This window comes from Micromesistius poutassou (assembly GCF_964030765.1).
Source record: "Micromesistius poutassou genome assembly, chromosome: 14".
Taxonomy (NCBI): Eukaryota; Metazoa; Chordata; class Actinopteri; order Gadiformes; family Gadidae; genus Micromesistius; species Micromesistius poutassou.
In genome coordinates this window covers 19,204,500-19,216,549 of record NC_140284.1, presented here as the reverse complement: position 1 = coordinate 19,216,549, position 12,050 = coordinate 19,204,500, and the positions used below count along the sequence as shown (strand labels likewise).

Genomic DNA, 12,050 nt, shown 5'->3' with positions numbered 1-12,050 from the left:
GATTGCAAATGCGATTACTTACATCACTGAGGTTGGCAGCAGCAACCCTAGCCAGGACAAGCTCGGGACGATCTACTACGTGGGTGTACTTGCTGAAGTTTTCTATGGCACCCTTCTTGTAGAGCCTCTGCATTATGAGCCAGATGAGCAAACAATAAGACACAATGAGTTGACACAAAATAAATAACCGATCATTAGCCCTGAAGACTTATGCTGCGATCCAGTTGTATGGTATGCCCACCATCCCGGTCGGAATGTGTTAAATCTCCCAGCTTCCTTGCGGCATTGATGCATTGCAGCATTGAGGCATGCCTCATTTTCTTTGGGGATATCAAGCTCCCACTGGGGCTTCTGATGAGTACACCGAGTAGCGAAAGATCCCTGTGATGCTCGACAAACGAAGATGGCTGTGCCCGTAGTTAACAGTAGTTAAGATGTATTTTCTTTCTCTTTGTTCCACGTTGGTGTCTTTAATGTCAATGTACAATGCTCTTACACACTTGATTACATCGCTATACATTGCAATACAATGTAAAGTTTTGTTTTCGAGCTGGTTTGCTAAAGAGCCTAATGTTGGTAACAACAATGACTAGCCTGTAGGGCTGTACGGTATGGACTAAAATTGATATCACGGTATGATTTGAGGCATAGACGGTAACGGTATTATATCACAGTGTGTTTATTTTATATTCTAATTTCGATATAAATACTTCAGAAGGGGTAAAATACTGGTTAGGCAGCTATTACTGTATTTTTGTATTACTAGGAAATATTTCACAGTAGGCTACAGTAGGCTACAGAAGTATTTTAAGAACATTTATTGAGCAAAACTGCTATAGAAAAAAATGCTAAATCTATGCTAAAGCTAGTATGGATAGTATGGATTTCTTTCTCCACTTGGTCGTGGACCTTGCCGTATAGTTTTGGCATCTCAATTTGGCTGAAGTGTGTGCGGGCAGGTAATGCGTGCCTGGGATCGAGTGTTTTGACCGTCTCTTTAAAGCCCTTTCTATCGACATTTTGAAAGGGAACCATGTCCTTACACAGGTAAACAGTGACAGCGTTTGTTATCTCGTTCCACCGCTGGCTTTTTTTGTCGTAAGTACTGGCTTTGGAAAATGCCTGCGGAAGCGATGTCTGAGATGCAGAGACAGCTTCACACTACCAGCGTCTGTCTCGTACGGTGTGGAATGAGCTTGTGAAGGGACTATTGCGCAGGCTGCGCGCCTGCGTGCTTGCGCAATAGCATACTGCCTGAGAAGGCAGTATCGCTGTCAAATCGGTCCCTGGGAAAGTAACGTTGCGCCAAATTGAAAAAGGAACTACGTTTCTTTAGCATATTTTCAGTAGTTTCGCGTAACTTTACTTTTCACATGAAAAAGAAGTTCCGTTACTGTGGTTACGTTACTTACTTTGTAACACGTTACACACAACACTGTCTACCGGTCACACCGGTCTCACGGTATGGTCAAAATCCATACTGTAGCGTAAATTCACACCGGTGTACTCTCTATACCGTTTATACCGTACACCCCTACTAGCCTGCTACTACTGCTGTCCTGGAGGCGTCCATTATTCTCCAACTCGTCACACACAAAAGACTACTGGAACACTTTTATGGTGGTAAGCGCCAGGAAGTTACATCACGTTCTCGTTGAGCAGGTCAGCGTACCAGCACAAAAGGCCAAATGGATAGCAGCATTAATGCCATGCGGTAAGCGCACCTCGTTGAGAATCTCCTGGGCCTTCCTGACTTTGACGTGATGAACAGATTCTGCCGGAACCCATCCACAGCCACGAATCCATTCAAGGTCTGCCTTGTAGACAAACTAAAAAGAAAAAAGGAAAACAAAGGATGAACAGGACGTGAGAGGTTTTCTAAATGCCCTGAGCAACATCACGGTACAACTCTGGGTTTTAAGCGTTTGCTGTGCTCAACAATATGATGAAACACTCACGTCACTCTGGAGGTCATAGGCCTTCCTGGCATTGACTACATCGGTGGAGTCCGGCAGGCAGGTCCAGTTGTGCAGGCGTGTCCTGTAGTTGAAGTCATTGACTTGGATCTGGCATTTCTTGGCCAGCTCAATTGTCAGCATGTCCACTGGCAGGTGGAACTTGGTCTTGGACTTATTGAAATCCTTCTTGTACAGGGCCTCACTGGCGATCTTGGCTGAGTTCATAGCTAGCACGATCAGAGGGTCGTCAAACACACTGAGGGCTCCGATGTGGTGGCCCACCTGCTTGCGGTAGCCCTCCAAGTACTTGTGCTGTTTGAGAAGTTCAACAAAATAATATCATTGAGATGAGTGTACAAGTTTATACAAATCACATGAATGATTTAAGGAGTGATGTACTTACATTACTTTGCACTTTAGTGGTTTGAGTGCATTGCTTGATAGGCACTGCATCTCCTGGCATGAAGTAGCCAGTGGCTTTGACTTTATCCCAATCTTTAGTGTACAGTTTCTGTAAGACATAGTAATAAAAACATATTTGACATTGCAAATGGGGAAACATTTTTAATGGAATCCTGACAATTGATACATTGAAAAAGTCCATACCGGGTGCATGATCTTGGCCACCTCTCTGGATGTAGCGAGACCTGGAGTGTCCACCAGTGAGAACTTAGTCTTGTCTGTGTGCCAAGCCTCACGGTACTTAGCCTGTGAAAAGTTAAAGACAAATTGAGTTAAAAACAAATTTTATCATGCCGGACTGTAACAATACTGACGAGGTATAGGAGGAGAGCTGTACTTTATATGGAGAACATCATTGTGTCAGCCTCTTACCTCATTTAGCACCTCAGCAGCATTCTTGGCACAGACAAAGTCCATTCTGTCAATAGGGGCAGTGAACTTCTGCTGGTCCAACTTAACACGGTATCCTCTCTATGGGAAGCAGTGGACGGAACCAAACGGGTCAAGATGTGTTGATAATAACAAGTTGACAAGTGAATGTCAACTTGTGATGTTCATACTAATATTGTATTGTAAACATCAACATGTATTATATTAATTAATACTATATTAGAACTATATTATTATTAACTATATTATTAAAAACAGCAGTGTCTTAATTTTTTGAACGGCGGTACTTACGTCGGCCAGGATCTTCTGTGCATGCTTCACCTTGACCACATCAACACACTCATGTGGCACCCATCCACATCCTCTGATCCATTCCATATCAGCCTTGTACACGGCCTGAGGAGAGATTACCAAATTGAACAGATTTTAATAGCAGGAAAGGGTATACTTTCTGTCAATATGTGTGCGGATATTGTGGTCATCTTACATCGCTCTGGAGATCGTAGGCCTTCCTGGCCTGGACTACATCGGTGGAGTCTGGCAGGCAGGTCCAGTTGTGCAGGCGTGTCCTGTAGTTGAAGTCATTGACTTGGATCTGGCATCTCTTGGCCAGCTCAATTGTCAGCATGTCCACTGGGAGGTGGAACTTGGTCTTGGACTTGTTGAAGTCCTTCTTGTAAAGGGCATCACTGGCAATCCTGGCTGAGTTCAGAGCCAGCATGATCAGAGGGTCATCCCGGACACTCAGGGCACCGATATGGTGACCCACCTGCTTGCGGTATCCTGTCTTGTATTTGTACTATTGGATATTGTAGAAGACAGAAGAAATGTAGTTATTGTCTTGGTCTTACAAAGTATCGATATTTAATAGAATGCATAACTGAGCACTCTTACGTCACTGATGATATCTCTGGAGGCTCTGGCCTTAAGGACAGCAATGGCATCCTCCTTAATGTGGTAGGCCTTGGCCTTCTGGTCATCCCATGTCTTGGTGTACAGTTTCTGCAAGATCAACCAATGAAATGTGAATAATACAGCCAGATAGATTCCCTAAAAATCCCACTTTGTCTGTCATTTCGTGTAGACTTGTGGAAAACGTGATTTGTAAGGATTTTTAATTGATCCTAGAGTGAAAAGATGTACATGAGATTGTAACTATCTCAACATAAAGTCTGTAATCTGCAAAACGTACATTGCTGATGTTGATTGCATTGGCCTTGGCGAGCTGAACAGAGGGGATGTCTGGTTTCAGGTGGAAAGTTAGCTTGTCTTTATTCCAGGCTTTTGTGTACTTCATCTGTCAAAGGCAAACACAGAACATTAATTCAATATTTGATATAAGAAAAGGGACATTCAGTGTCAGCTAGTATTAGTAATTATTTCATTTTATTTATTTAAAGTTGACCAGAAAACCAGAAAAAATAACTGAAAGTGTAATTGAGGCAGGATTAAAGCAGCCAAATATACAGGGGAAACTCACCTCACTAATGTTTTCAGCATTCTGCTTGGACAGGACAATCGCAGGGAGGTCAACTACACTGGTGAACTTGACAGTGCTGGGGGCCTGGCGGTAGAGGTTTTCGTTCAGGATTTTCTGGGCATTCCTGGCCTTGACCACATCCACTGAGTCCTGTGGTGACCAACCACACCCTCTGACCCACTCCATATCAGCCCTGTACACAGCCTGCAAGACACGGACCATTTTGTCATATCAAAACATCACGGTACAAAACTGGATTATAAGAGTGCAGGCTATTATGGCGTATAGCACTCACATCACTATGGAGGTCGTACACCTTCCTTGCATGAACCACATCAGTGTTGTCTGGCATGCAGGTCCAGTTGTGCAGACGGGTCCTGTAGTTGCCTTCCTTCATGTGGCCCTGGGCTGTCTTGGCCAGCTCAAAGGCAACCATGTCCACCGGCAGTTTGTACTTGGTTTTGGTCTTGTGGAAGTCCTGCTTGTACATGTTGGCACTGAAGATCTTGGCTGCATTGGCAGCCATCATAAGCAATGGATCGTCCTGAACACTGAGCGCTCCGATGTGGTGTCCACACTGCTTTCGGAAGCCGGCCTTGTACTTATACTACACAATTAAGACAAAACACAGATTTGTGATATGCAACTATTTCTGGCAAATGAAATACAATTATAATTGTAATTCAAGCTCAAACAATACAACACATACAATTTGAGAGAAGGTAAAAGGTTAGTTTGAACATCTCGAATACATGTGAAAGACTTACATCACTGATAATGTTCCGAGATGCCTTGGCTGCTAGAACAGAAATTGCATCCTTTGGCAGATAGTAGCCCTTCTTAAGAGTGTCCTCGTAGGCTTCACGGTAATATTTCTGAGGACAGAAAAAAACAAATGTATGCCATTCTACTTATAATAATGCATCATAATAATCATTGTAATCCGTTGGTAGTAGTTACCATCTAGATTGACTAATGGAAATATATATATATATATATATATATATATATATATATATATATATATATATATATATATATAATATTTATAACAATCGACTGATTGTATTACCCGACTGTTGTTGAGCTTGTTCTGCTGGCCCAGGATGATCTCTGGGGTGTCAGGCATGATGTGGAGCTTGGTCTTATCACTTTCCCAGGCAGCAACATATGATTTCTGTAAAAGTCAGGTACACCCTGTTAAGTTAACCTACTTCTGGCTATCGAGAGAAGATAATGATTCCCCCGGCACTGGGACTGCATTGAAAAATGTATATATAAAAATATATATATGTTCTACTTCCTTTTTGGAAGTAGAACATATAAAATAAAATGAAATACAAATAACATTAGCTTTGACTGTAATAATGGTCTGAAATTGTTTTACATGGTTCAAGTAACATTCTGTCCTAGACTATCAATACTTGGGCTTAGAAAAACCACATTCATTTGCACAATCACCTTGTTCATGGTCTCAGCATTGGCCTTAGCAAGGGCGTATGGCATGTCATCTGTCTTGGCGGTGAACTTAAATTTGCTTGGGTGCTCTCGGTATTTCCTTTCGCTCAAGATCTCTGCTGCCTTCTTAGCCTTCTCCACGTCCAGTGAACCGATGGGAACCCAACCTGTTCCCTTGATCCATTCCATATCTGCTTTGTAAACAGCCTGGTATGCAACCAAAAAAAGGGTTTGCCAATGAATTGAAGACAAAATAAATCGGTTGGGTTTGCTATGCACAACAATATGATGAAAAACTCACGTCACTCTGGAGGTCATAGGCCTTCCTGGCCTGGACTACATCGGTGGAGTCTGGCAGGCAGGTCCAGTTGTGCAGGCGTGTCCTGTAGTTGAAGTCATTGACTTGGACCTGGCATCTCTTGGCCAGCTCAATTGTCAGCATGTCCACTGGGAGGTGGAACTTGGTCTTGGACTTGTTGAAGTCCTTCTTGTAAAGGGCATCACTGGCAATCCTGGCTGAGTTCAGAGCCAGCATGATCAGAGGGTCATCCTGGACACTCAGGGCACCGATATGGTGACCCACCTGCTTGCGGTATCCTGTCTTGTATTTGATCTGTGAGAACAAGGAGTTTTGTGGTGATTTTAAAGGAAGTACATATTGATAATCCTATGAATGAAACAAACCTCATGCCACTTACGTCACTGATGATCTCCCTTCCCTTCTTGGCAGCCACAATAGGAATGGCATCGCCCTTCAGGTGATAGCCCTTTCTGAACATCTTAACTACGTCCTCCTTGTACATTTTCTGTATTGGAAGTAAAATAAGTGGAATTCAGAATAATTTTAGCTGTTATGGAAAGTTGGTTATATGGAGGCATTAAAGTTGCTGTATTTCATAAAGATCAAACCTACATTGCTGATGTTGTATGCATTGGCTCTAGAGAGCAGGATCTCAGGCAGATCTGGGATTAGATGGGTCTTGGTCTTATCTTTCTCCCAAGCAGCCACATAGCTTTTCTGTGAATGACAAATAGGAAGGAAACACATTGGCAAGAGAAAATAAATGTTTTCCTTCTTTACCATCATCACTATTGCTGAACTACATATTTACCAATTGAAGTTGAACACAACTTGGGACTTTTTCCCAAACTAATGTACCTTACCATGTCCTTACCTTGTTCATAACCTCAGCATTTGCTTTTGCCAAGAGCATGGGCATGGCACTCATGTCCGATGTGTATTTCAGTTTGTCTGTTTTCTGCTTGTACAGATGGTCACTGAGGATCTTTCCAGCATGCTTAGCCTTCAAAACATCAAGTGAGCCAATAGGGACCCATCCAACACCCTTCATGAACTCCATGTCAGCCTTGTACACAGCCTGGTGGGACCAAAGAAGAAAACATTTTCAGCCAGGATGGCCATACATGATATACAAGATTTCTAATTATTACTACTTTTTTTAAGTCGATACCTGGCGTTCATGTATCGATTCAATATTGCTATGATAATATTGTGATACTATGCTGTATCAATTTTTTCACCCACCATTTAAATGCACACAGTATCTTGAGAACATGGAACGAAACGTTAACAATGTATGAAGCGACTCACATCACTTTGGAGATCGTAGGCTTTTCTGGCGTTGACAACATCAGTGGAGTCGGGCAGGCAGGTCCAGTTGTGCAGGCGGGTGATGTAGTTGGCATGGTTGACCTGGATCTGGTTCTTTTTGGCCAGTTCAAAGGCCATCATGTCTACTGGCAGATTGAACTTGGTCTTGGATTTGTTGAAGTCCTTCTTGTAAAGAGCATCACTCTGTATCCTGGCTGAGTTCAGAGCCAGCATGAGCAGAGGGTCATCCTGGACACTCAGGGCACCGATATGGTGACCCACCTGCTTGCGGTATCCTGTCTTGTACTTGTACTGGTGAATTCACAGGAAAAATTATGAAAAGTTACAGCCCGGTATGAATCTTATGTAAAAGATGATGATTAATCTGTCTGTTTATATTCTGAAAATGTATTCTAACTTACATCACTGATGATGTTTCTAGAGTTTTTGGCACTCTTCACAGAGATGGCATCACCAGGCAGGTAATAGCCCTTCTTGATGGTATCCTCATAGCCTTGCCTGTATTTTTTCTGAAAAGAAAGACAAACACTTTAACACTTGCAATGACCAGGTCACTCTTGGAATGTGGAAATTACTGTTGAAGCAACACAGCAACTTGTGAATAGTGTAAGTTAAAGAGGAAACTCACATTGCTCATGTTGATAGCATTCTGCTGGGACAGGATGATCTCTGGGGTTTCAGAAGTGATGTGCAGCTTGGTCTTGTCCTTCTCCCAGGCCTCAGTGTACAAACGCTGGAACGAAACCACACCAAATAGAACATCAGCATTTTGTAATAGCCTTCTACAGGATGATTATCCAAGATGATGAGTAATCATCCAAACAATGTTGATTATATATTAAGTGGCCTAAGTGCAAAATGCTGACAACAGTACATCTTTGCATCTAGAGGATAATTCAACGTTTATTGCCGAAAGATGCCTACCTGGTTCATGGTCAAGGCGTTGTTCTTTGCTAGAACAATATCCATGGCGTCGAGGGGGCTGGTGAATTTGTGGGAACTGGCGGGCTGGCGATAGTTCCTTTCACTCAGGATCTCTCCAGCCTTCTTTGTCTTCTCCACGTCAAGCGAGCCAATCGGGACCCATCCCATGCCTTGTAGCCACTTCAGGTCAGCTTTGTAAACAGCCTATGAGCAACCAAATTTGTTTAAATAATAGTTGACAAATTGAGTGTCATTAACATGAAACAACGGAAGTAATGAATGAGCAGGTATAATGACTTACATCACTCTGGATGTCATACACATGTCTGGCATGAACGACATCAGTGGAGTCGGGCAGGCAGGTCCAGTTGTGCAGGCGGGTGATGTAGTTGGCATGGTTGACCTGGATCTGGTTCTTCTTGGCCAGTTCAAAGGCCATCATGTCTACTGGCAGATTGAACTTGGTCTTGGACTTGTTGAAGTCCTTCTTGTAAAGAGCATCACTCTGTATCCTGGCTGAGTTCAGAGCCAGCACGAGCAGTGGGTCGTCCTCGACGCAGCGAGCACCAATATGGTGACCCGCCTGCTTGCGGTATCCTGCCTTATACTTGTACTGAAAAAATGTGAAGCACAAATTATGAATGTTACACCAAGTCATTAAAGCATTATTATTATACTTATTATAAGTGTGACCAACAGCTTACATCGCTGATAATGTTCCTTTGAGCCCTGGCTGCAATAATAGAAATGGCATCATTGCGCAGGTCATAGCCCTTCTTCTTGGACTGTTCATTGGCCTCCTTGTATCTTTTCTGCAAATAGAGACAAGACATTGTTTATACCCTTTGTACATTCTGTGAAGGAGCACTATTATTCAAAACAAAGGTTATCGACTTACGATGCTGTAGTTGGCCCTGTTGGCTTTAGCAAGAACGACATCCATGGCATCGGGCATGATGTGGATGTTGGATTTCTCCTTATCCCAGGCATCATGGTAGGCTTTCTATGAAGACACAAACAGGAGGCTACTTTCAAAGTGTAAACTATGCAAATCTCTTCTTTAAAGATGTAGTAATCCATTATAATACCATCATTAATGATTCAATATTTTGTAATTCTTGATTAAGACCAACCAAATTTCACAACATACCTTGTTCGTAATCTGAGCATTGGCTTTAGCCAACACTAAGGGCATTGCATCGCATTTGGAGGTGAACTTGTAGTTGCTGGGATGCTTGCGATACAGGTGTTCACTCAGAATCTCACCGGCCTTCTTTGCTTTCTCAACATCCAATGAACCTATGGGCACCCACCCAATACCCCGCATCAGCTTCTGATCTTCCTTGTAGTAATTCTGGAAGGAAATCATTCAAAGTTGATCAACACATATATAAAAATATATCTATTTATTGGCACATGTGGAATGGGAAAAAATCCTACATACATCACTCTGGATGTCATATGCATGTCTGGCATTGACAACATCAGTGGAGTCGGGCAGGCAGGTCCATTTGTGCAGGCGGGTGATGTAGTTGGCATGGTTGACCTGGATCTGGTTCTTCTTGGCCAGTTCAAAGGCCATCATGTCTACTGGCAGATTGAACTTGGTCTTGGACTTGTTGAAGTCCTTCTTGTAAAGAGCATCACTCTGTATCCTGGCTGAGTTCAGAGCCAGCATGAGCAGTGGGTCGTCCTCGACGCAGCGAGCACCAATATGGTGACCCGCCTGCTTGCGGTATCCTGCCTTATACTTGTACTGAAAGAAAATATGAAGCACAAACAATGTTGATTGGTACACCAAGGGATTAAAGCAATATTATTTACAAGAGTGACCGACAACAACTTACGTCGCTGATAATGTTCCTTTGAGCCCTGGCTGCAATAATAGAAATGGCATCATTGCGCAGGTCATAGCCCTTCTTCTTGGCCACTTCATTGGCCTCCTTGTATCTTTTCTGCAAAATACAGACAAGACATTGTTAATACCCTTTGTACATTCCGTGAAGGAGCCCTATTATACTTTTTAACTTTTTAAAGACTATGTGCTTACGATGCTGTAGTTTGCCCTGTTGGCTTTGGCCAGAACGACATCCATGGCATCAGGCATGATGTGGATGTTGGACTTCTCCTTATCCCAGGCATCATGGTAGGCTTTCTATGAAGACACAAATGTACAGGATAATAAATTTAAACGGGTGAACTATGCAAATGTGTACTTAAAAAGACGTTGAAGTCCATTATCATACCATAATATATGTTTTAATATTGAGTTAGTCTTGATTTAGACCCTCAGTATAGTGAACCAAATTTCGCTACTTACCTTGTTAGTAATCTGAGCATTGGCTTTAGCCAACACTAAGGGCATTGCATCGCATTTGGAGGTGAACTTGTAGTTGCTGGGATGCTTGCGATACAGGTGTTCACTCAGAATCTCACCGGCCTTCTTTGCTTTCTCAACATCCAATGAACCTATGGGCACCCACCCAATACCCCGCATCAGCTTCTGATCTTCCTTGTAGTAATTCTGGAAAGAAATCATTCAAAGTTGATACACATATTTATAAAAACGTCAATATATTGGCAGATGTGGAATGGGAAAAAATCCTACATACATCACTCTGGATGTCATATGCATGTCTGGCATTGACAACATCAGTGGAGTCGGGCAGGCAGGTCCATTTGTGCAGGCGGGTGATGTAGTTGGCATGGTTGACCTGGATCTGGTTCTTCTTGGCCAGTTCAAAGGCCATCATGTCTACTGGCAGATTGAACTTGGTCTTGGACTTGTTGAAGTCCTTCTTGTAAAGAGCATCACTCTGTATCCTGGCTGAGTTCAGAGCCAGCATGAGCAGTGGGTCGTCCTCGACGCAGCGAGCACCAATATGGTGACCCGCCTGCTTGCGGTATCCTGCCTTATACTTGTACTGAAAGAAAATATGAAGCACAAACAATGTTGATTGGTACACCAAGGGATTAAAGCAATATTATTTACAAGAGTGACCGACAACAACTTACGTCGCTGATAATGTTCCTTTGAGCCCTGGCTGCAATAATAGAAATGGCATCATTGCGCAGGTCATAGCCCTTCTTCTTGGACTGTTCATTGGCCTCCTTGTATCTTTTCTGCAAAATACAGACAAGACATTGTTAATACCTTTTTATATTCCGTGAAGGAGCCCTATTATACTTTTTATCTTTTTAAAGACTATGTGCTTACGATGCTGTAGTTTGCCCTGTTGGCTTTGGCCAGAACGACATCCATGGCATCAGGCATGATGTGGATGTTGGACTTCTCCTTATCCCAGGCATCATGGTAGGCTTTCTATGAAGACAAAAATGTACAGGATAATAAATTTAAACGGGTGAACTATGCAAATGTGTACTTAAAAAGACGTTGAAGTCCATTATCATACCATAATATATGTTTTAATATTGAGTTAGTCTTGATTTAGACCCTCAGTATAGTGAACCAAATTTCGCTACTTACCTTGTTAGTAATCTGAGCATTGGCTTTAGCCAACACTAAGGGCATTGCATCGCATTTGGAGGTGAACTTGTAGTTGCTGGGATGCTTGCGATACAGGTGTTCACTCAGAATCTCACCGGCCTTCTTTGCTTTCTCAACATCCAATGAACCTATGGGCACCCACCCAATACCCCGCATCAGCTTCTGATCTTCCTTGTAGTAATTCTGGAAAGAAATCATTCAAAGTTGATACACATATTTATAAAAACGTCAATATAT

At 42.7% G+C, this 12,050-nt stretch overlaps 1 protein-coding gene across 5 annotated transcripts in view; it reads right to left on the bottom strand.

Annotated features, from left to right (window-relative positions):
* Positions 1-12,050, bottom strand: part of neb (nebulin) — a 63,420-nt gene that overhangs the window by 29,142 nt on the left and 22,228 nt on the right. For all 5 annotated transcript variants that reach the window (XM_084478637.1, XM_084478633.1, XM_084478636.1 and 2 more), the window contains 35 exons: positions 11,793-11,996; positions 11,523-11,627; positions 11,321-11,428; positions 10,918-11,229; positions 10,626-10,829; positions 10,356-10,460; positions 10,153-10,260; positions 9,750-10,061; positions 9,456-9,659; positions 9,204-9,308; positions 9,010-9,117; positions 8,607-8,918; positions 8,306-8,509; positions 8,010-8,114; positions 7,783-7,890; positions 7,361-7,672; positions 6,924-7,127; positions 6,662-6,766; positions 6,447-6,554; positions 6,050-6,361; positions 5,752-5,955; positions 5,363-5,467; positions 5,058-5,165; positions 4,586-4,897; positions 4,291-4,494; positions 4,003-4,107; positions 3,705-3,812; positions 3,298-3,609; positions 3,102-3,206; positions 2,793-2,891; positions 2,565-2,666; positions 2,362-2,469; positions 1,959-2,270; positions 1,725-1,829; positions 23-127 (listed from right to left, as the gene is read on the bottom strand). In XM_084478637.1, the coding sequence (XP_084334763.1) occupies positions 23-127; positions 1,725-1,829; positions 1,959-2,270; positions 2,362-2,469; positions 2,565-2,666; positions 2,793-2,891; positions 3,102-3,206; positions 3,298-3,609; positions 3,705-3,812; positions 4,003-4,107; positions 4,291-4,494; positions 4,586-4,897; positions 5,058-5,165; positions 5,363-5,467; positions 5,752-5,955; positions 6,050-6,361; positions 6,447-6,554; positions 6,662-6,766; positions 6,924-7,127; positions 7,361-7,672; positions 7,783-7,890; positions 8,010-8,114; positions 8,306-8,509; positions 8,607-8,918; positions 9,010-9,117; positions 9,204-9,308; positions 9,456-9,659; positions 9,750-10,061; positions 10,153-10,260; positions 10,356-10,460; positions 10,626-10,829; positions 10,918-11,229; positions 11,321-11,428; positions 11,523-11,627; positions 11,793-11,996 (6,039 nt within the window). The remainder of the gene's footprint in view (positions 1-22; positions 128-1,724; positions 1,830-1,958; positions 2,271-2,361; positions 2,470-2,564; positions 2,667-2,792; positions 2,892-3,101; positions 3,207-3,297; positions 3,610-3,704; positions 3,813-4,002; positions 4,108-4,290; positions 4,495-4,585; positions 4,898-5,057; positions 5,166-5,362; positions 5,468-5,751; positions 5,956-6,049; positions 6,362-6,446; positions 6,555-6,661; positions 6,767-6,923; positions 7,128-7,360; positions 7,673-7,782; positions 7,891-8,009; positions 8,115-8,305; positions 8,510-8,606; positions 8,919-9,009; positions 9,118-9,203; positions 9,309-9,455; positions 9,660-9,749; positions 10,062-10,152; positions 10,261-10,355; positions 10,461-10,625; positions 10,830-10,917; positions 11,230-11,320; positions 11,429-11,522; positions 11,628-11,792; positions 11,997-12,050) is intronic.